This window comes from Oryctolagus cuniculus, chromosome 3 (genome assembly GCF_964237555.1).
Source record: "Oryctolagus cuniculus chromosome 3, mOryCun1.1, whole genome shotgun sequence".
In the NCBI taxonomy this organism is placed as follows: domain Eukaryota; kingdom Metazoa; phylum Chordata; class Mammalia; order Lagomorpha; family Leporidae; genus Oryctolagus; species Oryctolagus cuniculus.
The window spans coordinates 165,596,039-165,619,400 of NC_091434.1; the positions used below are offsets into that span (position 1 = coordinate 165,596,039).

Sequence of the window (23,362 nt, forward strand, 5' to 3'; positions counted from 1 at the left end):
CAAGAAAAATCAGTGTCATTAAATGAATATGGAAATGGCAGGAATGCCAGTTTGACTAGATCAAGAAGTACTTATTTCTGGTTTCTTCTTTTTCCCTTTATTTTATTATTATTATATTTTTTGGAGATTTATTTAGGGGCTGGTATCATGGCATAGAGGGTTGAGCTGCTACCTGCGATGCAGTATCCCTTATAGGCGCTGGTTTATGTCCCAGCTGCTCCATTTCTGATCCAACTGCCTGCTAGTGGCCTGGGAAAAGCAGCAAAAGATGGCCCAATAAATATTTATTTGAAATTCAGAGTTATAGAAAAAGAGGAAGAGACAGAGAGAAAGATCTTCCATCTCATGGTTCACTCCCCTAAATGGCTGCAATGGCTAGGGCTGGGCCAGGCCCAAGCCAGGAGCCTGGAACTCCATCCAAATCTCCCATGAGGATGCAGGGACCAAAGCACTTGGGCCGTCTTCCACTGCTTTCCCAGGCACATTAGCAAGGCCTGGATCAGAAGTGGAGCAACCAGGACACAAACTGGTGCCCATATGGGATGCTGGCATTGCAGGCAGTGACTTAATCTAGTATGCCACAACACCAGTCCCAAGTCATATTTTTAGAAACCTTCACATTCTGTCCATTTTGCTTGTCCCTTTTGGGCTAAGCAGAGCAGAACTGCCATCAAAGACAAAGGACTGTGTAAAGGGCTGAAAGCGATGCTAATCAATAAAGTCAATCCAGGGGCTGGTGCTGTGGTATAGAAGGTAAAGCCGCTGCCTGCAATGCCGGCATCCCATATGGCTGCCAGTTCAAGTCCTGGCTGCTCCACTTCCTGTCCAGCTCTCTGCTGTGGCCTGGGAAAGCAGTAGAAGATGGCCCAAGACCTTGAGCCCCCGCACCCACGTGGGAGACCCTGAGGAAGCGCCTGGCTTCTGACTTTGGAATGGGTGCAGCTCCAGCCGTTGGGGCCATTTGGGGAGTGAACCAGCGGTTGGGAGATCTCTCTCTGCCTTTGCCTCTGCCTCTCTGTAACTCTTCCTTTCAAATAAATAAATAGATGTTTATAAAGTCAATGCAAGGAAAATACAAAATGAGCAAGTCTGAAATTGCGGAGCAGCTTCTTGCCAAATTTGGGAGTCAGCCCTTTTCTTAGTCTTTAATGATTTCTCTGTATTTTTGTTTCTTAGGATTTCCTGTCTTTGCCTGGAAAGGAGAGTCAGAAGATGACTTTTGGTGGTGCATTGATAGATGTGTGAATGTGGAGGGCTGGCAGCCAAACATGGTGGGTCACGTTTCTGCTAACCCAGCTCTGAAGGGGCCAGGGGTCACCGTGGGAAGCGGATACGGCCTAGGAGAGTGTTTCCCAACATGAAGGAAGGAAAATGGCTCCATTTATATTTGTTATACCTGGGTTTCCAGCAAACCTGGATGCTTGTGCTTCGGCTACCCCAAGATTTGTGAACCTCTTATAACCTCATATTGTCTTAACTGCTGATGCTGACGTTGAAAGCATTCATATTCATTAAAACGCTGCTCAAAATTCACCCCTCCCAACAACAGCCAAATTTACACACACATACACACACACACACACACACCAACAGGCAAAAGCCCAAACAAAAACCAGTTCTCTCTAAAATCAATTTCCTGAATTTATAGTAATCCTAAGGAAGTTCTACATTCATATTTCTTCTCTTTATTTATTTGCCACGTTAAAAAACATGAGCAATGTTTTGGGTTTTCTGTTTTTGCATAATTTTTATCTTTTGTTTTCTTTTTAAAATGAGCAGTCTTGAAGGCTGATATGGTAGCATATTAGATTTTCAGACAGGCGTAAAACTACACAACGTGTGTGGCACTCCTACTTTGCAAAGATTTCTGCACGGTAATAAGAGGAGACAAATTATGGAATCAGCTGGAAAAAGAATCGTGGAAGCTCTGTCGCTGGCTGTTAAAGACTGCAGAGCAGGCCTAGCCTGGGCCATGGCAGAGAAGCAACCTCCTTCTGCATTCTGGGATCCGGGTCACACAGCGCCAAGTGCGGGATTGAGGAAGCTGGGTTAAAACCTTCCTATCCCAGTGGGGGGGGGGGGGGTGGGTGATGACAGTGGCTCCAAGATGAGTCAGCTCATTACAGTGCTTTAACAGTGACAGGAAGAAGTATAACTGACAGACTCTAAAGAAGATATGCTGCAGGAGGGGGATTTTCTTGGGAAGAAAATGTTAATTTATAGTCATGAACACAGGGAGGCCATGGGGTTGTACCGAGAGCTTTTGCAAACCATGGAGCCATCACAAACTGCTGGAAAGGCTAATGAGAAGAATAAGACAAGTGAAAAAAAAACAAAAAAAAACAAAAAAAAAAAACAGTTGTCGCCCCAGAAAATAGATGCATTCCTCTTTGAATCCTGTTGCGATCTAGTACTTTTCCTTACCTGCTAACCTCAGGAAGATTCCCTGATGACAAAAACTTCCTGCAGTAGAACTGCATGGTGAGAATGACAGACTACTGTCATTAAATACTAGGTATAGCAGTTGCTTGCCTATAATCAAGTATCTTTGTTACAAGGAAAAAATGGTCAGACAGTGAGACTGACAACACAGTTTCCAATTGTTTGATCTTTTTTGTGGCTAAGGATCAGAGGCTGCAAGGGAGGGTTCCGTGAAGGATTCTATATGTGCAGTGAGGGACAGAGAAACTCTGATTCTGAGTCTTTCACTTTCTCATTGCATATGCTCTTGAGATTTGTGCTGTAAGAGTTTTAATGAAGTCTACCATGGGTCCTTGCTCTCAAGATTTGATTGAGTCAGATAAAATAGATGACAGCAGGAACAGAAGCAAAAAAAAAAAAAAAAAAAAAAAAAGTCAGGTGGTAGACATGAGGTTGAGGATTTTGTGTACCCTAGGATCCAAGATGGCATTTTTGGCATTTTTAGTAGAGTTGATAATTGATGGGATTGCAAAAGGGGACATGCCAGGACAGGGCAAGTCATTTTCATGGGAATTTTCCGAGAAGATGGGTCTAACAGTCTGGAAAGTCCTGCCTGCTGGACACTTCTGACGGCCAGTGAAAGGCTGCAGTGCACAGCTTACTGCCTGAGAGTATTGGAAGCTGGTCTCAAGCTTATTTATAATTCAGAAACTTTCCCTGCTGATGAAAGCCCCAGTGGGCACGGCGTCGTGTTTATCCTTAATCCCAACCTGAAATAGTGATGAGCTGTTCAGACTTGCACACCTACATGCTGCACGGTTCCCTGGTTATTTTTAATTTGGTTTGTGGAGGGTGTGAGGTTGTATTGGGCAAACCCTACAGTGCTTGGGTGAGAGAGTGCCTGTGGTTCGGGAGGGGTAAAGGATTAATGAATACAATTTTATAAGCCATTGTTCTGAGAAGGAAATTAATTATCTGTCCTTTTGTTTAAACCTGACCTAATATATTTAAATTCCCAAATTTAACCAGTAGAAATCTGTAGTATCAAGCTCAGGCTTTCTAAACTAGTGGTCTAGACAACCACTTAAGCTATCAGTCTCTAACAAACCTCATTGCATTACTGTGTATTTTGATCTATGAAGGTACTTCCCTTAAGTTCATGGAAAATGGAATTTAAAAATGTTTGTTTTGGTGGAAAAATGTTTTTTGAGGATTTATTTTTTATTGGAAAGGCAGAGTTTCAGAGAGAGGGAGAGAGAGACAGTGAGAGAGAGAGAGCGAGATCTTCCATCCACTGGTTCACTCCCACTGTGGCCACAACAGCCTGGGCAGGGCCAGGCTGAAACCAAGAACCAGGATCTTCTTCTGGGTCTCCCACGTGGGTGCAGGGGCTATCTTCTGTTGCTTTCCCAGGCCATTAACAGGGAGCTGGATTGGAAGTGGGGCAGCGGGGACTCTAACAGGCCTGGTGCTGCAGGTAGCCACTTAACCTACTGCACCACAATGCAGTCCCAGTGGAAAAAAATCTTGAAACCCACGCACATGCATGGCCTTCAGAAAGTTAATGAAATGTGTATTAGGAAAAACTATGCATATGTTTCAGTTTTCTTTTTTGCACCAAAGTAAACTTAACTCCTTTTTATTAAAGATTTATTTATTTATTTGAAAGGAAGAGTTACAAAGTGAGTTAGGGAGAGAGAGATCTTCTACCTACTGGTTCACAACCTACATGGCTGCAACAGCCAGGGCTGGGCCAAGCTGAAGCCAGAAGCTTCTTCCAGCTTCTCCCATGTGAGTGCAGGGGCCCAATCACTTGGGCCATCTCCCACTGCTTTCCCAGGCAGGGAGCTGGATTAGAAGTGGAACAACTGGAACTTCAACCAGTGTCCTTATGGGATGTCAGCATTGCAGGTGGCAGCTTGACCGGCTACACCACAATGCCAGCCCCTAAATATAACTTTTAATTTCATTTTTCTGTGAACTTTCTGAAGCAGCCTCATGGTAGTATGTCATGTGTAAAGATCATTTAAGTGTGGGAATTAACTTTGACTTTTCACCCCTCATTGTCATTTATGTTAGTATACTGACTATTTGGCAGAGTATTGCATTAGCACTCGTTTTAAGTAGTTTTGTTTAACCATATAGGAGATTTGAGATATCTGAAAGTTGATCTTTAGAAATTGGGATATAAAACCCAGAGAAGCACTGAAGCCTTGGACTGTCACAAAATGAGTGACATTATTGATGCTTACTGTTCCAGATCTTGGATGATGGCGGGGATCTTACTCACTGGATTTATAAAAAGTATCCGAACATGTTTAAGAAAATCAAGGGCATAGTCGAGGAGAGTGTTACTGGAGTCCACAGGTAAGGTTTGACATGGCCATACTTGGCTTCATGCAATCTTGTGATCACAAACGTGTAGAACACAGTATAGTAAAAATCAGAACCTGCTATAAGGTGACAATATCTGAGCCTGCACACTTGTTTTTAAATTAATAACACCAATAATAAATCTAAAATAGTAAAGGGGGGACGAGTGGGGGAGCCAGTGGGATCCTCATCCTTTCTAGTCCTTGTGAAACAATGACTGCTTATTCTTTTGGACGAATTTCTTTGTCCAGCAAATGTTGGACAAAACTTCTCCAATGAGCCAGGAACTGTCCTGTGTGCTGGACTCTAGCAGTATACAAAACAGACAACAGCTGTGCCCCTCAGAGAGCTGCATTCTTACATAGAGCGAGGACTTGGGATTCTGTTTCTCGAATAATAATTCCCTGAGGAAAGCTGGAGTCACTTCTGTTTGTTGTTATTCACTCCTAAGGAACTCAAGTGCCGGCCAGTGTTGTAGTGTAGCAGATTAAGCCACCATCTGCAATGCTAATATCCCATATCGGTTTGAGTCTCAGTTAAAAAGAAATAAGAACTGCAAGTATTAAATAAAGTTGGAGGGAATAAGTCCCATCAGTGTTTCAGTGTACTGTGATCTTTTTGTGTATACAAAACTGTGGCTTGTAGTATGCTTCAAACTCAAAAAAATGATGAATTTTGAATAAAACACATAAAATCTTATTCTTTTTTTTAGAGATTTTTTTTATTTTACTTGAAAGTCAGAGTTACACAGAGAGATAAGGAGAGGCAGAGAGAGAGAGAGGGAGAGAGAGAGGGAGAGAAAGAGAGAGAGAGAGAGAGAGAGAGAGAGAGAGAGGTCTCCCATCCGCTGGTTCACTCCCCAGTTGGCTGCAACAGTCAGAGCTATGCCGATCTGAAGCCAGAAGCCAAGAGCTTCGTCTGGGTCTCCCACACGGGTTCAAGGGCCCAAGGATTTGGACTGTGTTCTGTTTTGCCAGGCCACAACAGAGAGCTGGATAGGAAGTGGAGCAGCCGGGACTCGAACCAGTGCCTATATGGGATGCCGGCACTGCAGGCAGTGGCTTTACCTGCTATGCCACAGTGCCAGCCCCATAAAATCTTTTTTCCTAAAGATTTTTTATTTATTTGAAAGGCAGAGTAAAAGAGGGAGAGAGAGAGAGAAATATCATCCATATGCTGTTTCTCTCCCCCAAAATGGCCACAGTGGTTGGGTCTGGGCCAGGCCAAAGCCACTAGTCTGGAACTCCATTCAGGTCTCCCACAAGGGTGGCAGGGATCCAAGCACTTGGCCCATCTGCAGCTCTCCCAGGTGCATTAGCAGGGCACTGGATCACAAGTGGAGTAGCTGGGACTCAAACTGGCATCCGTATAGGGTACCAGCATTGAAGGTAGTGGCATAACACACTGAGCCACAACACTGGCTCCAAACACACAATTCTGATCTTTGACTAAGTTTAAATATATATATTTACATATGTATATTGAGGTATAAATTTGAGACTATTTGAAAGTTAAAATTATTATGTTAGAATAGTGGAATTATGAATGATTTTTAAGATAATATTTAAAGTTACTCTTTTTGTAATTGAAAAAGGGAATAAATTTAATATGCTGTTTAACATTTTATATTTAGAGCCATAAAATTTAGAGGAGGGTCAAGAATTTTCCCTACAAGACTTTTGCTTATTACTTATTTTAATTTTATTTGAAAGGCAGGGAGCTAACAGAGACAGACCGAAAAAGATCTTCGATTCTCTGGTTCACTCCCCGTATGCTGGCTGAGCTGAATGGAAGCCAGCAGCCAGAAACTCCACCTAGGCCTCCACATGAGTGGTGGGGACCCAAGCACTTGGGCCATTACCTACTGCCTCATAGGACATTTGTTAGCAGGAAGCTGGAATCAGAAACAGAGCTGGGACTCGAACCCAGGCTCTCCATGCAATCTGGGATGCTGATGTCTCAAGTGACATCCTATCTTCCTAGAGCTTGTATACAGCTTTTCAATAAAGATCTCAATCAAAATTCATGGGGGGGGGGGAGGACATCTTGTATACAAGCTCTAGGAAGATAGTCTTTATGTCTCAATATCCACCTAATAGGAGGAAAACTACTCTTGTATTATGCTCTCAACATGCCCAATCAGCGTTTCCTGGATTTGATTTGAAATCAGTGGTAGATTATTGAGTCTCATTATTTTATGTTGACTTTCCCTCATCCTCAGGCTGTACCAACTGTCCAAAGCGGGGAAGCTGTGTGTTCCAGCCATGAATGTCAATGACTCAGTCACCAAACAGAAATTTGACAACCTCTACTGTTGCCGTGAATCGATTCTTGATGGGTAATGTTTATTATCTTTGAGATGAACTTGAATTATTGAGTTGAGATTCTAATTTTATATTATTTGGTTTTGGTAATTTCTGGAAATGATTTGTGTAGCACCTCTGGATATATCACTACATTACATCCAATATTTTATTTTATTTTTAAATTGTTTACTTACTTGAACAGCAGACAAGAGTGAGAGAAATTGATGGATTGTTTTCATCTGCTAGTTCACTACCCCAGTGCCTGCAATAGCCAAGGCTGGGCCGGGCTGAAACCAGGAACTAGAGCCTCTTGCACGTCTCCCACAGGGCTGTAGGGACTTAAGCACATTAAACCATCATCTGCTGCTGCTGCCCAGGGTGCAGACCAGCAGGAAGCTGGAATCAGAAGCAGAAGTGGGACTCAGTCCCAGGAACCGCATGGGATGCAGGTGTCTCAGGCAGTGTCTTAACCACTGCACCAAGCCCCTGTCACCCTGATCTTTATAACCCAGAGCTATTACTGCTGTGAGTCTTATAAGAAAATCCATTTCACTATTGGTGAGCAGAGTTCTTTCTTTGTGACTCGACCAGGCCTGTGAGTCATTAACTAAAGATAGTGTAAACAAGTTAAGTATCTTTGATGGTTTGGAAAAAGTTCCTGGTGATCCTATTCCAGGTCATATGTTGGGCTGTCACTATCAGATCATTCTCTGGCCACGTAAAAACTTGTGGTAAACAGTAAGTTCCCAGAGACATTTCGAGATTTTCAAGTCTAAGAAAATCTATACTGTGTTCTCCCAGTACCCAGTTTCTGTTTCCACACAAGTGGTCTGACATTCCTTCATTCTTACTAGGAAGACTTTACAAATTTTCAAATGAAACCATTAAGTTTGTTTAACGGAAAAGTTGAAAAGGGAGACTAGGGGCTGGCATTGTGGCATAGTTAACAAAACTGCCACTTACGACACTGGTATCCCATATGGGCACTGGTTTGAGTCCTGGCTGCTCCACCTCTGATCCAGCTCCCTGCTGATGTGTCTGGGAAAGTAGTAGAAGATGGTCCAATTGCTTGGTCTCCTGAACCCTACATTGGAGACCTGGAAGAAGCTCCTGGCTCCTAGCTTTTGCCTAGCCCAACCCCAGGCCATTGTGGCCATTTGAGGAGTTAACCAGCAGATGGAAATTTTCCCTCTGTCTCTCTGTCTTTCTCTTCTCTCTCTCTCTGTCTCTCTGTCTCTATCTCTCACTTTTTCTGTGTAAGTCTGACTTTCAAATAAATAAATAAATCTTTAAAGGAGGGGAGGAGCTGGTGTTGTAGCATAGCAGTTAAGACTGCACTTGGGATGCCCACATCACATATCAGAATGCCTGAGTTTGAGTCCCACCTCTGCTTCCAGTCCAGCTTCCTGCCAGTGCACATCCTGGGAGGTGGCAGGTGATGACTCAAGTACCTGGGTCCCTGCCACTCACGTGGGAGACCTGGATGGGGTTCCGGTTCCTGGCTTCTGCCTGGCTCAGCCCTTGCTGTTGTTGACACTTGGGCAGTGAAACAGCAGATGGAAGATCTTTTGAAATTTCTGTGTGTCTCTCTGTCTCTCTGCCTTTCCAGTAAATAAAAATAAATGAATAAAATATAGAAAAGTGAAGAAAGGGCCTGTGGACCACATTGCTAACCATCCTGAACCTTAGGCAGTAGACTGGGTGGTGATACCATTTGTGTTAGAAACAGAAGGAGGCCGGCGCCGCGGCTCACTAGGCTAATCCTCCACCTAGCGGCACCGGCACACCGGGTTCTAGGCCCGGTCGGGGCGCCGGATTCTGTCCCGGTTGCCCCTCTTCCACGCCAGCTCTCTGCTGTGGCCAGGGAGTGCAGTGGAGGATGGCCCAAGTACTTGGGCCCTGCACTCCATGGGAGACCAGGAGAAGCACCTGGCTCCTGCTATTGGATCAGCGCGGTGCGCCGGCCGCGGCGGCCATTGGAGGGTGAACCAATGGCAAAAGGAAGACCTTTCTCTCTGTCTCTCTCTCTCTCTCACTGTCCACTCTGTCAAAAAAAAAAAAAAAAGAAAAAAAAAAAAGAAACAAAGAAAAGGAAAAAAGAAAAGAAAAAAGACCTTTTTTAAGAAAAATAGAAGAAAAATTAAAATAAAGAAATAAATTTACAAAAAGAAAATTAGGTAAGTTGCTCAGTGTTAGTTCCTTGCCTTCTTTCCAGAACTCTGTTGGTAAGTTCCAGAGTTGAGTTAGATCTTAGGAAAAGCTTTTTGCTGTGAAATCCTTTTGATTTGGGCACGTTCAATGCAAATTCTAACAACTGTTAGTTATTACTGCTGTAGAGTCAATAATAATTTATCATACAAACTATGTCACAGTAAATTTTCATTCCGTTGAAGACAGTCTCTAGTTCTGTCCACATGTAAGGGTTATTGGGATGAATACTTTGATCTTTTCAAATCAATGGTAATCTGGGTATGTTTCATTAAAAATATTTACTCATCCACCACTAGGCATATTCCAGTAATCTCAAAGGAGCAGAGATACACTTTTCAGATCATAAAATAGATAGTATTCAGAAGCTCTTCTCGAGGGCCCTGTGGCTGGAAGAATTAAGAGACTAGACAGGACTGTTACATACTCCCAGAGAACTTACAATCCCTGTTGCCCAAATGTCCTTCGTTGGCCGAGATCTTCCCTAACCTTTATCCTTGGACACTGAGACACATTTGGGTCCCTGTGATCGCAGGGAAATCACTGCCTCATTGGAATCCGTTCAGGCCGGTCAGCCTAGCTATCAGTGTGCAGGGTAGGAGTGTTAAACTTTCCTTTCTACGGCACAGACGTGCGTAGCCACAGAGAATTCCTTCCTCGGGAAGAGACGTGAGGGCAGTCAAAGCAGAAGAGGTTTAGGAATGGGTTCTCTGGATTCTCCTTGCTCCGTCAGCCATTCCAGGACCCTTCTGCCAAGCCCAGCCAAACTTCATCTTTTCAATCAACAATTGTGTCTGCCCTTAATTATGTTTAACAAGAGTTACAGAGATACATGCAGTTATATTAGTTCCTATTGGTAAAGTGGCCAAATCATTAAAAAGGCTTGATACCTGCTTTGCCTTTAGGACGTTTATAGAATCTTTTTAACAGGTGAGGTGAGCAGATGGAAAGTGAGTAGCAATACCCACAAATATTTGTGGGAACCATCTCTCTCAGGATGGACTGGATTTTAGTTGAAAAGTCTCTTGCCTTGCTAGGAATTTCTAGAGAAGGGAGACTGATTGCATCTGAAGAGACGCCAGTAAGTGTTCCTGCAGGTTCTTTCATGAAACCTTGGGAACTGTGAAGATCAGCTTCCCAGAGATCCAGGCACAAAGAGGCAGAATATGTCTGAGAAGGAACCAAGCCCAACAAACTCGCTCTTGGGTTGTCAGTGCCAGCATCAAAGCCGCCCTGTGCAGAATTGCTCCTCGGGCTCCTGGTGCGTCGCCGTGGGACCCGGTGGCCAGTGTGACACCACTGAATGTGTTAGTCACTAATCACTATCGTCTTCTACGATGAGCTGGTAGATACTATTACCAGTAAGCTAGCATGTTTACCACTCCCTAAATTAAAATCACTACCACTCCCTAAATTAAAATTACATCTTTCCTTCACTGTATCTTTTCTTTTATTTCCAAATGTTATATGATGAATATAAATTGCTTTTATGTTTGGTATTTACTGTGTTATCTACTTCTTCCCTTCTGAACCACTCCCAAGAAAAGGGGAAAAGAAAAAAATTACTTTCATATATAGAGTTGATTAAATGGCATGGAATGAGAAAATTATTTATTTATTTAATTGAAAGAGTGACAGAGGGAGAGAATGACCTTCCATCTTGTAGCTCACTTCCCCAATGGCCACAACAGCCAGGGCTGGGGCAGATCAAAGCCAGGAACCTAGAACTCCATCTGCGTCTACCACATGGATGGCAGGGACACAAGAACTTGAGTTGTCATGTTCTGTCCCAGGCACATTAGCAGGAGCTAGATCCAAATCAGCGCAGCCAGGACTGCAATCAGTTCTCTGATACGGAATGCACGTTTCCCAAGTGGCATTAACCTGCTATGCCATGACACCTGCCCCTCTTATATATTTCATTCAACCTTCCTTTTTGATCATTAAATAACTTCTCCAGGATAGAAACCAAGCTTTCTTTAAAACTAAAAACTAAACAAACAAACCCATGAAAACAAAGAGACCAAATTGAAGCCTCAAGGGAAAAATGAGATGATTTTTCTGATTTACATTTTTTCTCCTCATAGGCTTAAAAGGACAACAGACATGATGTTTGGTGGAAAGCAAGTGGTGGTCTGTGGATATGGAGAGGTAAAGTTTAACCTTTCAGTTATTAGGCTTTGAAGTTTATTTTGCTGGAATATTCTAGAGTTTTTCATTTGCTTAGCCATAAGTACATTTGTTTACCTTTAGGTGGGAAAAAATAACATGTAGAGGCCTTCTGGTTAAACTGTAGTATTTCTTTTTCCCTTTGCGTGTTTACCATTTTTCCTTAGGTTGATTTTCTGACTTGTTCCAGTACCACTGTTTGTGATGTTCTTTTAGCTTGTGTTTTGAATATAAATCGTGAATGTGGGTGTTGTTATGCACATGACTGTGCTAAGAAAGGCCAGGGATGCATTCATTTATTTGTTTTTTTCCAGTCATGAATCTATTAAATGACATTCCTTTCAGGGGTTGAAAAAGCAGAGTGCACTTTCCCAGAAACTAAGAAACTGTGTCCCTATTGACTTTCCTTACCATGTGGTTCTCTCCCCCTCCTCAGGTAGGGAAGGGGTGCTGTGCTGCCCTGAAAGCCATGGGCTCCATTGTGTACGTGACTGAGATAGACCCCATCTGTGCCCTGCAGGCCTGGTAAGCAAACCCCGAGTCTCACATGCTGTCTTGGAGCTGCCGCCAAAGAATGACCTGGTTAATGCCACATCTTACCTCAGAGGGCCTAGATCTTCAGAAAGGCTGCCATAACTTCACACTCCATCTTTCAAAGGTCAAGGGACTCTGCTCTGAGAAGACAGAGAGCACCAGAGAAGCTAAAATTTAGGATTCGTGTGGAAATAACAGCGGATACGTTGAGCCAGAGAATAATTAGCTCCTTGCCTTCATAGTATGTAATCTTTGTCCCTTTCAAAACTACGGTCAAGAAAGAAATAGGCTAGTGTGGAGACACTTGGCTGTTGTGATACACTGAAAAGCATGCTTCTGTGGTATTCCTCTCCAAAATGCGTAGCCCGAATCCAAATTAGGAATAAAATCTGCTAACTCTGAGTGAAGGATTTATGGAAATTATTTGTACTGTTTGTATAATTCTTAAGATTAAAATGATTCCAAAGTTAAAAGGTAAAAAACATAGGTGCTTTCTCACCTGTAAAATGTGGATAATCATACCTACTTGATAAGCTTATGTTTGTTCAATAAAATCATTATGTATTAAAGAATAAATACAAAATTATATAAGATAGACATCTGCTGTCCCATAATAGATGCTCACTGAACAGTAGCTATTATTAACATTGCCTCTTGCCACGCTCAGCATGATGGGAAATACCACTGTCCTTGGAAACTAATGCAGAGTCCAAGTAGCCTGGATACACCACCCTGTCTCTATGATTACCCCTTCTGGAAGAGGGTCCCCAGGATAGAATGAGGCATGACATAAAGCTTTCCTGTTTCCACTTCCCCCTGCTCTACCGCTCCTGGTACATCCTAGCCTTCAGTGCACAGACTTCCCCAGTGGAGTTGCTTGCTTTCTCTGACTCAGGGCTCCAGCACAGGAGGGGAACCATGACCCTTCTAGTACTCTCGGGGTTCATTATAGAAACCTGAATGTGCTTTAATACTGATAACAGTACCATTCAATTTATCTTAGAAGTGGACCCGTCACTTACTCCGTATTCGGTACCGAACTATGTGCTAAGCATGAATAAGATGAGTAGATGAATGAGACCAGGTTCTACTCTGAGAAGCACATGGACAGATAACCACGGTGCAGTGCAGTAAGTGCTGCTGTAGGGGTAAATAGCACCTGCTTTTGTAGTTAGGGGGCAGGGAAGAGAGAGACGTCAGTAGAGCTGAGTCCTGAAACTTATATAAGTGTTTTCTTAGCTTGGAAGGATATTCCAGGTATAGGGAACATGTGAAAGTCTCCAACGAAGGAGACAGCACAGAATATTGAAGAAGACGGACATATTTTAATGTAACTGGCAGTTAGGATAAATTTGAGAAAATGGCAATATCTGAAGGTAGGAACCATAAAAATCATTATGTCAGTAAAGTCATATGTCAGTGTAGGTATTTAAGTCTAGTCCTGAAAACAGGCAGTCTCACTGGAGTATTTTTAACAAGATGTGACATGATCCAAGTTACATTTAGAGAAATCACTCTGCAAAATGATTTTGAGAGATGTTAAGTCTAGAGGCAATGAGACTGTGCCAAGGGCCACTGTAGTAATGTAGGCAAGAAGTATTACAGCCTGAACTTCAGCTAGGCCACCATGGATGGAGAGGAAGGATCAGACTAAAGGACCTTGTAAGGAATCAAGGAAAATATGTCAACCAGATTTGGTGACAGCTTCAATTAGGGAAAGGCAGTAGACAAGGATATTCTAGTTTATTTAGCTCATAAAGTTGGGTAAACCATGATGCTATTGAAGTAGAAGATATAGAGGAAATAGATGGGGTTATGAGTTTATTTTCAAACATAGTAAGTGGAACATTCATGAGAGCTATCTGGTAGATAATCTGATCCTTGGCTATGAAGCTTCAGAGATATCTAAAGTAAAGATATAAAGATGGTCATTTGGGAAAGCATGAGTACCAAAAGAATAGAGAAGAGTCAAGGGCAGAACCCTATGGAATACCAGTATTTAAAGGCTGGCTGATGAAAAGAGATAATCAAAAAAGTAGTAGGGAAACCGAGAAAAGAAAGTATCATGGCGTCTTGGACTCCATGATAAGACAGATAATATTTAATGTAGCAGTAGAAATTAGTAATAAAAGAGCCTAAGAAATATTTTTTTTTGGCATTCAGAAAATCATTGATCTTGGAGAGAGCAGTTTCAATGGGATAATAGCATCAGTGGCAAAGTGGCACTTTCTAGAAACTTCATTGGTGAATCTCATGGTAACCCCTGGCCCACTATTATCAGGAAGAAATAAGTTCCAGCAATGAGAAGGAACCTATTTCTGTCTTGTATAGTCCAAGGAGGTGGTTTGGATCAGCTGCCCCAACACAGTACAGTGTAGGTTCCAGAATGTTCCCCTGCTGTCTGTTTAGATTGACTGATTATGCCTTGTCTCTACAGTATGGATGGATTTCGACTGGTGAAATTAAACGAGGTCATCCGACAAGTGGACATTGTTATTACCTGTACAGGTAAGATGTGACATTTTAAGACAACTAGCACTTGGGAATACTTGTATAGAGCAAGTGAAAGATGTTTAGAAATGTAATAACAAAACCAGACTCCAAAAGCCAAAGAGATGGGAGTCTATAAAACTAGTGGGTGCCAGCATTGTGGCACAGCAGGTTTAGCTGCCACGGGCAGTCCTGTATCAGAGTACAGGTTTGAGTCCCAGCTGCTCTGCTTTCTATCCAGTTCCCTTTTGTCTTAACTGGGAAAGCAACAAAGAGGATGGCCTGAAGACTTGAGCCCTGCCACACACTGGGAGATCCAGAAGGAATTCCAGACTCCTGGCTTTGTCCTGGACCCACCCCAGCAATTGCAGCATTTACGAAGTGAACCAGCAGATGGATGATTCTCTCTCTCTCTCTCTCTCTCTCTCTCTCTGCCTGTCAAAGAAATAAATAAATCTTTTTTTTTTTTAGAAGAACACATTAGGAGTTTTATTATTAACAACAGAGAGAATCAAAAGAGGCAGGTACACCCTGCCTGCCTTCAGGCGCAGCACTCTTGATGTGAGGAAAGCAAAGGCTTTACTTCTCTTTTTGCTGAAGATCTCTGGCTTATGGGAATAATCAGGCATGTCTTTTGAGTACACCTGTGAGGACTTGAGAGGTAGACGTTTAATCCTAATTTTACTGAGGTAGTCACATTCAGTAGCACCCGGTAGGGTCCCTTCCATTTAAGCTGTAGCTGATCTGAAGAGGATCTTTCTATGAATGGCTTGTTCAGAGAAAGGCGCTGAAGTTGGCTTGTCAGAGGGTCAGCTTTCAGAGACTGGGCGCAGGGTTTGGCATTTCACGCTGATATCCACACAGGCTGCAGAGTGATCCCTGGAAAGACACAAGCAAAACCTTTCCCCATCATTATGAGGGGATCATGTTAGCTGTCACAAAGCACACCGGACACCAGAGTAAGGGAAAGGGTTTATTGGGGAACACCCTACAGACCAGAGTGAAGGGGCGGCGAAGGAAAAAGAGAGAAGGAGACTGTAAGAGAGAGAGACAGAGGAGGGAGAAGAGAGAGGAGAGAAGCCAAGAGAGGCCAAGAGAGCGCAGGAGGGAAGGACCGAGAGAGAGCACCTGTGCAGGAACAGGCCCTTTTAAAACTTTGCCTGAGGGCGGGCAGGGAAGCAGGAGCAGCGAATCCTATTAGGATGGGGGTGGAGCCTGGCTCAGGTATCTGGGCCATGCGGCCACCTGGCTACAACTGTGCCAGTTTCCTAACATTCCCCCCTTTTGTTTTTTATAAAGCAGGATTTGTATGGGATTACATTAGTCCCAAAAGTCCAAGAGGGGTAGAGGGACGATGATCTGTCTTTAAAGCTACTTCCTGCTGACATGGGGCGATGATGTACTCTTCACTGGCATGGGGCGATGTCTCAGGCCGCTGTCTCCTGGGTGGGGAGCCGAGTATATCCCTGTAGCAGCATTTGGTTGACTGCCTGGTTGCTGAAGGCCTTCGTTTGTTCCATTATCACCTGCTGTAAACACTTAGACACTGTAGTATAGAAGACAGGGTGAGAATAGTAACCAATGATCCTAAGAGTGGCATTAACCAGGTAATAAGAGGATTTTATAGAGAGGAAATGGAGGGGGTCTCTGGACCCTTGTGGGGACAGAATAAACAAATCTTTAAAAAATAAGACTTGGCCAACGCCGCGATTCACTAGGCTAATCCTCCGCCTTGCGGCGCCGGCACACCAGGTTCTAGTCCCGATCGGGGGCCGGATTCTGTCCCGGTTGCCCCTCTTCCAGGCCAGCTCTCTGCTGTGGCCAGGGAGTGCAGTGGAGGATGGCCCAAGTCCTTGGGCCCTGCACCCCATGGAAGACCAGGATAAGTACCTGGCTCCTGCCATCGGATCAGCGTGGTGCACCGGCCGCAGCGCGCCGGCCACGGCGGCCATTGGAGGGTGAACCAACGGCAAAGGAAGACCTTTCTCTCTGTCTCTCTCTCTCTCACTGTCCACTCTGCCTATCCAAAAAAAAAAAAAAAAAAAAACTTGTTAATCTTTTTTACATTCTTTCTATCTTTCTAGAGCTGTGACCCAAAAGTATGCTATTAGTTCATCCTACAGCAAAACTTCTCCACCTTAACAACTGTTATGTCTCCATTCATCCTCAACTACTAGGAGATAACTAAAGATAAAAATTCATTTATAGAAATTTATTTGGGAAGCCAGATCTTATATTTATACATTTGAGTTTTTATCTTACCTCCAAAAGTGAAGTATATTTCTCTATAGTCACTATAATTAACGCAGGCTAGAGCAAAATTTCTCCTAGCTAAAGAAAGTAGGAGGCTGGCGCCGCGACTCACTAGGCTAATCCTCCACCTGCGGCACTGGCACCCCTGGTTCTAGTCCCAGTTGGGGCGCCGGATTCTGTCCCGGTTGCTCCTCTTCCAGTCCAGCTCTCTGCTGTGGCCCGGGAGTGCAGTGGAAGATGGCCCAAGTGCTTGGGCCCTGCACCCACATGGGAGACCAGGAGGAAGCACATGGCTCCTGGCTTCAGATCGGCGCAGTGTACCAGCTGTAGTAGCCATTTGGGGGGTGAACCAACAAAAATCAGAATCTTTCTCTCTGTCTCTCTCTCACTGTCTAAACTCTGCCTGTCTAAATAAATAAATAAATAAATAGGAAGGAAGAAAGGGAGGGAGGAGAGGTTATTATGTTTATTCCCAAAGAGCTAGATTTTTTTGTTTTTTTTTTGACAGGCAGAGTGGACAGTGAGAGAGAGACAGAGAGAAAGGTCTTCCTTTGCCGTTGGTTCACCCTCCAATGGCCGCCGCGGCCGGCGCGCTGCAGCCGGCGCACCGCGCTGATCCGATGGCAGGAGCCAGGAGCCAGGTGCTTTTCCTGGTCTCCCATGGGGTGCAGGGCCCAAGCACCTGGGCCATCCTCCACTGCACTCCCTGGCCACAGCAGAGGGCTGGCCTGGAAGAGGGGCAACCGGGACAGAATCCGGCGCCCCGACCGGGACTAGACCCCGGTGTGCCGGCGCCACTAGGCGGAGGATTAGCCTAGTGAGCCGCGGCGCCAGCCCAAGAGCTAGATTTTTTAAAAATACTTATTTATTTATTTGAGAGGCAGAGGCAGAGAGAAAGATCTTCCGTCTGTTGTTTCATTCCCCAAATGGCCACAATGGGCAGAGCTGGGCCAATCTGAAGCCAGGAGGCCAGGAGCTTCTTTGGGGTCTCCCATACGGATGCAGGAGCCCAAACACTTGGGCCATCTTCTACTGCTTTCCCAGGCCATAATTATTTTTGAGAGACAGAGTTTCTATCCAGTAGTTCACTGCTCAAATGACTATAACAGCTGAGGCTGGGCCATACCAAATCTGGGAGCTAGGAACTCAATCCAGGTCTCCCATTCGGGTGACAAGGACCCAACTTCTTGAGCCATCGCCTGCTACCTCCCAGGGTCAGCAAAAACAGGAAAGTGGAATTGGAAGTCAAGCCAGGACTCAAACCAGGCACTCTGATCTGGGATGCAGGCATCCCCACCAGCAGCTCAACTACTAGGCCAAACGCTCGCCCCTATAATCCTATTTCAGAGAGGGAAGATCAAAATATTTCAGAATGAAGATAATATTTGTAGCCTCTCCTCAGGGAGCTGGAGGCAGAGAAGAGGGACCATAAGAAGCTGTTCTTGCTTCACATCCTTTTTTTTAAAAAAATCACCTTATTATGATGTAATTCATAGGGCTGACGCTGCCACTTGTGAATCCAGCATCCTGTGTGAATCCAGCACTTCTGATCTAACTCCCTGCTAATGGCCTGGGAATGCAGCAGAAGATGGTCCAAATGCCTGGGCCCCTGCCATGCACATGGGAGACCTGGAAGAAGCTCCTGACTCCTGGTTTCAGCCTGGCCCAACCCTGGGTATTGCAGTCCCTTGGGAAGTGAATCAGCAGATGGAGGATCTCTCTCTATCTCTCCCTTTTTTTTTTTAATTTATTTTATTTATTTGAAAGACGTAGTTACAGAGAGAGGTAGAGACAGAGAGAGAGGTCCTCCATCCGCTGTTCACTCCCCAAATGGCCAGAACGGCTAGAGCTGCGCCAATCTGAAGCCAGGAGCCAGGAGCCTACCCCGGATCTCCCATGTGGATGAGAGGCACAGAGCTCTCATCTGCTGGTTCACCCCCGAAATGCCCCCAATGGCCAAGGCTGGGCCAGGGCTGAAGCTGAGAGCAGAGAACTTATGTCTAGGTCTCTCATGTAGGTTCCAGAGACCCAACTCCTTGGATTATCACCTGCTGCCTCTGAGGGTGTGCATTAGCAGGAAGCTAGAATAAAGAACAGAGCTGGGACAGAACCTAGGCACTGCATACCAGATGTCCTAGCCATGGCCAAACACCTGCCCCTCTTCTTTTTATAAGGTAACAAGAATGTGGTAACCAGAGAACATTTGGACCGTATGAAGAACAGCTGCATCGTTTGTAACATGGGACATTCCAACACAGAGATTGACGTGGTAAGATCAAGTGACTCATTATTTGGGGTTTTATTTTCTCTCCTTCCCGAGAAACAAACTTTCCAAGAAGAGTAAGCAGCGTCACTCGCCATCCTAAACACAACAGTCCCAGCAGAGTTGTACACTCTCGTTCACTTGCTAACCTTAGGGCCTATACCTGAGAATACTATGAAGCGTCTTCATCTCAATTTAATTCAAATAACTGTCTTCTCCCACCCAGGCTTGATACCTACTTATAATGTAAGCCACTTTATCTTTATGTTCAGAACTGAGATGTGAGTAAACTCAAAAGTACAAAACAGATACAACAAACGTAAGTCAGAATGGTAGTCAGTGTTTCAGGGATGTTTGATTTTACCGTAAAGATAGGTTATTCCAAGGAAATGAGGCCAGGGAGAGAAATATCTGCGCTAGAATGAGTATCTTGTCTAAGATCGAATGTGTCTGTCAAATACTGTCGTCTCTTCTCTCCCTCATCCATTGGGCTAGGACTCCCCTTAACATATTTTATAATCCACAGTAATTGGGACTATAGATGTCACAATCAATTCAGTACTGTTTTACAGTAGCATGTATTCCTCAAATTTGGAAAACTTATCACTTTACTTCTCTAATTTTTTTATATTCATCCTAAAATTTTCTTATTCAAACTTGCACTTGGTCCTTATAAGTTGCCCAAGTAATAGTTAATAGAAGTGGTATTTCTTTCTTTCCAGACTTAGAAAAGTATCTCTCAGTGTGATTCTGGTTTTACTGTTTTTATGGCATTTTTATGTCACAACTGTATTTCCCTGAGTAGCTGACTCAAGCAAGTATGCTTTCATCTGCTGAGGCTGCTCTGAGTGAGCTTCAGCACGCCAGGGGAGGGTCAGCTGAGATCCTGAGGGCCTGTGGGTAATACCTGTCTCATATGGCTTCTCTCTTTAATTCTGCGCTCTACTCTTCATTTATTAAAATGGCTGGTAAAACTAAAAATCTCCCAGAGCCTGTATCTACCTTGGAGTGTCTATTTGTGGAGAGTCTGAGTGGCATGGCTCCGTTACTCTGTCTTACCAAGGTATTTTTACACACAATGAGTATTTTAGTTGGTAATTGTTTTTTTTTTTTTCTTATGTGCACTTAGGTTTCATTTATGTGTTATACTGCCCCTTTGCTAAATGATAAAAGATAGTAACATTTCTAAAATTGTCTAGCACATGATTTGTCCTTTCCTGCATTAAACTCTTTATAGAGCCCCCAAATGGCAGACGCCTAAAGGGAAACATTTTTGCAATGCCTTGGACCTTAATGAAAAATCTTCAGGCCGGCGTCGCGTCTCACTAGGCTAATCCTCCACCTTGCAGCGCCGGCACACTGGGTTCTAGTCCCGGTCGGGGGCTGGATTCTGTCCCGGATGCCCCTCTCCCAGGCCAGCTCTCTGCTGTGGCCAGGGAGTGCAGTGGAGGATGGTCCAAGTGCTTGGGCCCTGCACCCCATGGGAGACCAGGAGAAGCACCTGGCTCCTGCCATCGGATCAGCGTGGTGCGCCAGCCGCAGCGTGCTGGCCGTGGCGGCCATTGGAGGGTGAACCAACGGCAAAGGAAGACCTTTCTCTCTGTCTCTCTCTCTCACTGTCCACTCTGCCTGTCAAAAAAAAAAAAAAAAAAAAAAGAAAGAAAAGAAAAATCTTCAAAGTAGAGGAAGAGGGAAGGACTTTTCCCTTCTAGACCCTCAAAAAGCTCTGTATTAAAAATGACTCCACATGCAGTCATGTACCTTTTTTTTTTTTTACTTTATCCGATTTCATCCTCTTGACCACTCCAATAAGACATTGTTCTTATTCTTAATTTTTTACATTTTTTAAAGATTTTTTTATTTGAAAGGCAGAGTCACAGAGTAGCAGAGGCAGAGACAGAGAGAGAGAGAGAGAGGGAGGTCTTCCATCTACTGGTTCACTTCCCAGCTGGCTGCAATGGCCAGAATTGGACTGATCAAAGCCAGGAACCTCCTCCATGTCTCCCATGTGGTTGGGCCCAAGGACTTGGGCCATCTTCTACTGCTTTCCCAGGCCATAGCAGTGAGCTGCATCAGAAGTGGAGCAGCTGGGACTTGAACTGGTGCCCATATGGATGTCAGCACTGTCGGCAGTGGCTTCACCTGCTATGCCACAGTGCTGACTCTTTTTAATTTTTATTAATTTATTTGAAAAGCAGAAAGACAAGAGAGAGAGAGAAAGATGGACAGATAGACTTAAAGAGATCTTCCATCTATTGGTTTACTCCCCCAAATGACCACAATAGCCAGGACTGGTCTTGGCCAAAATCAGGAGCTAGAAATTCAGTCTGGGTCTCCCACATGGGTGACAGGGACCCCACTACTGGAGCCATTACCTGCTGCTTCCTCGGGCACACATCATCAGGAAGATAGAGTTAGAAGTAAAGCTGGGACTTGAACCCAGGCCCTCTGATGCAGGACGTGGGCTCCCAAATGGTGTCTTAGCTGCTACGCTAAATGCCCATCCCTTACTCTTACTTTTCATTTGGGAAACCAGGAAGTTAAGTGTACTGTCAGCCATATGGTTGATTCAGAATAAAGTGGGAGCACAAAATTGAGGCTTTTTTACTCCTGTAAAAAAGTCTCTGTTTTGTTTCCCCATGTATTGTATTATTATCACCTCCTGACTTGTAGATTAACTTTAACTTCGAATTGTGACAGTGACCTGTCTTTCAAAGGTGGCCCAGACAGACGTAAGAATTCTCTCAGCATGCAGGCCAGAAGACTCTTTATCTTCAATCACATGTGTTTTTGTGTGTGAATGCTATGTGCCAGGTGCTCTTCCAGATACTTGGAGTCCAGTCAACAAAGCAGGCAAAGATTCCTGCCCTCATGGAGCTGATATTTTAGTAATAAGAAGACAATAAGCATAATAAATAAGTAAAAATATATAGTATGTTGGAAGGTGAAGTACTATAGGAAAAAGAAAAAATAGAGCATGGATCAGAGGAAGTGAGCTTGGGGGTGTGATTTTAAATAGAGGGATCAAGCTGTGAGCCTTATTAAGATGGTGGTGTTTGATGAGATGTGAAGGAATGAGCTGTGTGAAGCATTCAAGCAGAGAGGACGGCCGGTGCATGACACTACAGCAGGAGTGTACAAGTGTGTTTGAGGAGCAGTGAGGCCAATGTGCGTGGAGTAGAGTGGGCATGTGGGAGGGCATAGTGGAAGATGAAGTCAGAGAGGTAGGGGCCAGATCTTACAGGGCCTCGTGACTCTGTAGCCTATCAGAAGGACTCCCGCTTATATTCTCAGAGACACAGGGAGCCATTGTAGGGTTTATAACAATCTGACTTATTTTAAAAAAGTCTCCCTGGCTGCGGTGTTGAGATGAGACCTGGTATTGCCAGGCTTTGTCACTGACGTGAGCTGAGGGCTATCTCTCACTAATCTTTGTGTTCCTAGCAGAGGGTATATGCTTTAGCTAAATGGTCCAGAAGGGAGGGGAGCGCTCAGAAGGGGTTTTCTTTCCCTCCCTCACTCCCTCCCCCTCCTTCCTTCTTTCCTTTTGAGAGAGAAATAAAGAGTGCTCCCATTTGTGCTGGTTGACACCCCAAATATCTGCAATGGCTGAGACTGGGCAAGGCCGAAGCTGAGAGCCAAAAACACATTCCAGGTCTGTCACGTGAGTGGTAAGGACTTGATCACCTGAGCCATTTCTGCTAGGTCCCGGGGTCTGCATTAGCAGGAAGCTGGAATTAGGAGCCAGAGCTGGGCATCAAGCCCAGGTACGTGGATAGGGGATATGGACATCTTAACTGCTAGGCCAAATGCCTGCCCAGAAGAGCTTTTAGAAAGTTAAATTATTGGGGCCAGCACCATGGCATAGTGGGTAAAGCCGCCACCTGCAGTGCCAGCATCTCATATGGGTGCCTTTTCAAGTCCCAGCTACTTCACTTTCATCCCAGCTCCCTGCTAATGTGCCTAGGAAAGCAGCAGAGGATGGCCCAAGTCCTTGGGCCCCTGCACCCATGTGGGAGACCTGAAAGAAGCTCCTGGTTCCTGGCTCCAGATCAGCCCAGCTCTGACCATTGAGGCCATTTAGGGAGTGAACCAATGGATGGAAGATTCTCTCTGTGTGTTCTGCCTCTCTAACCCTGCCTTTCAAATAAATAAATACATTTTTAAAAAACAAGAAAGTTAGGGGCCAGCGATGTGGCGTAGCAGGTGGGGCTGCCACCTGCAGTGCCGGCATCCAAAGTGGGTGCCGGTTCATGCCCTGGCTGCTCCACTTCCAATCCAGCTCTGCTATGGCCTGGGAAAGCAGTAGAAGATGGCCCAAGTCCTGCACCCACATGGGAGACCG

At 44.5% G+C, this 23,362-nt stretch overlaps 1 protein-coding gene across 10 annotated transcripts in view; it reads left to right on the forward strand.

Annotated features, from left to right (window-relative positions):
* Nucleotides 1-23,362, forward strand: part of AHCYL2 (adenosylhomocysteinase like 2) — a 228,156-nt gene that overhangs the window by 190,248 nt on the left and 14,546 nt on the right. For all 10 annotated transcript variants that reach the window (XM_002712027.4, XM_008258211.4, XM_008258209.4 and 7 more), the window contains exons 6-12: nucleotides 1,177-1,271; nucleotides 4,682-4,788; nucleotides 7,016-7,132; nucleotides 11,396-11,459; nucleotides 11,914-12,002; nucleotides 14,449-14,519; nucleotides 18,929-19,023. In XM_002712027.4, the coding sequence (XP_002712073.3) occupies nucleotides 1,177-1,271; nucleotides 4,682-4,788; nucleotides 7,016-7,132; nucleotides 11,396-11,459; nucleotides 11,914-12,002; nucleotides 14,449-14,519; nucleotides 18,929-19,023 (638 nt within the window). The remainder of the gene's footprint in view (nucleotides 1-1,176; nucleotides 1,272-4,681; nucleotides 4,789-7,015; nucleotides 7,133-11,395; nucleotides 11,460-11,913; nucleotides 12,003-14,448; nucleotides 14,520-18,928; nucleotides 19,024-23,362) is intronic.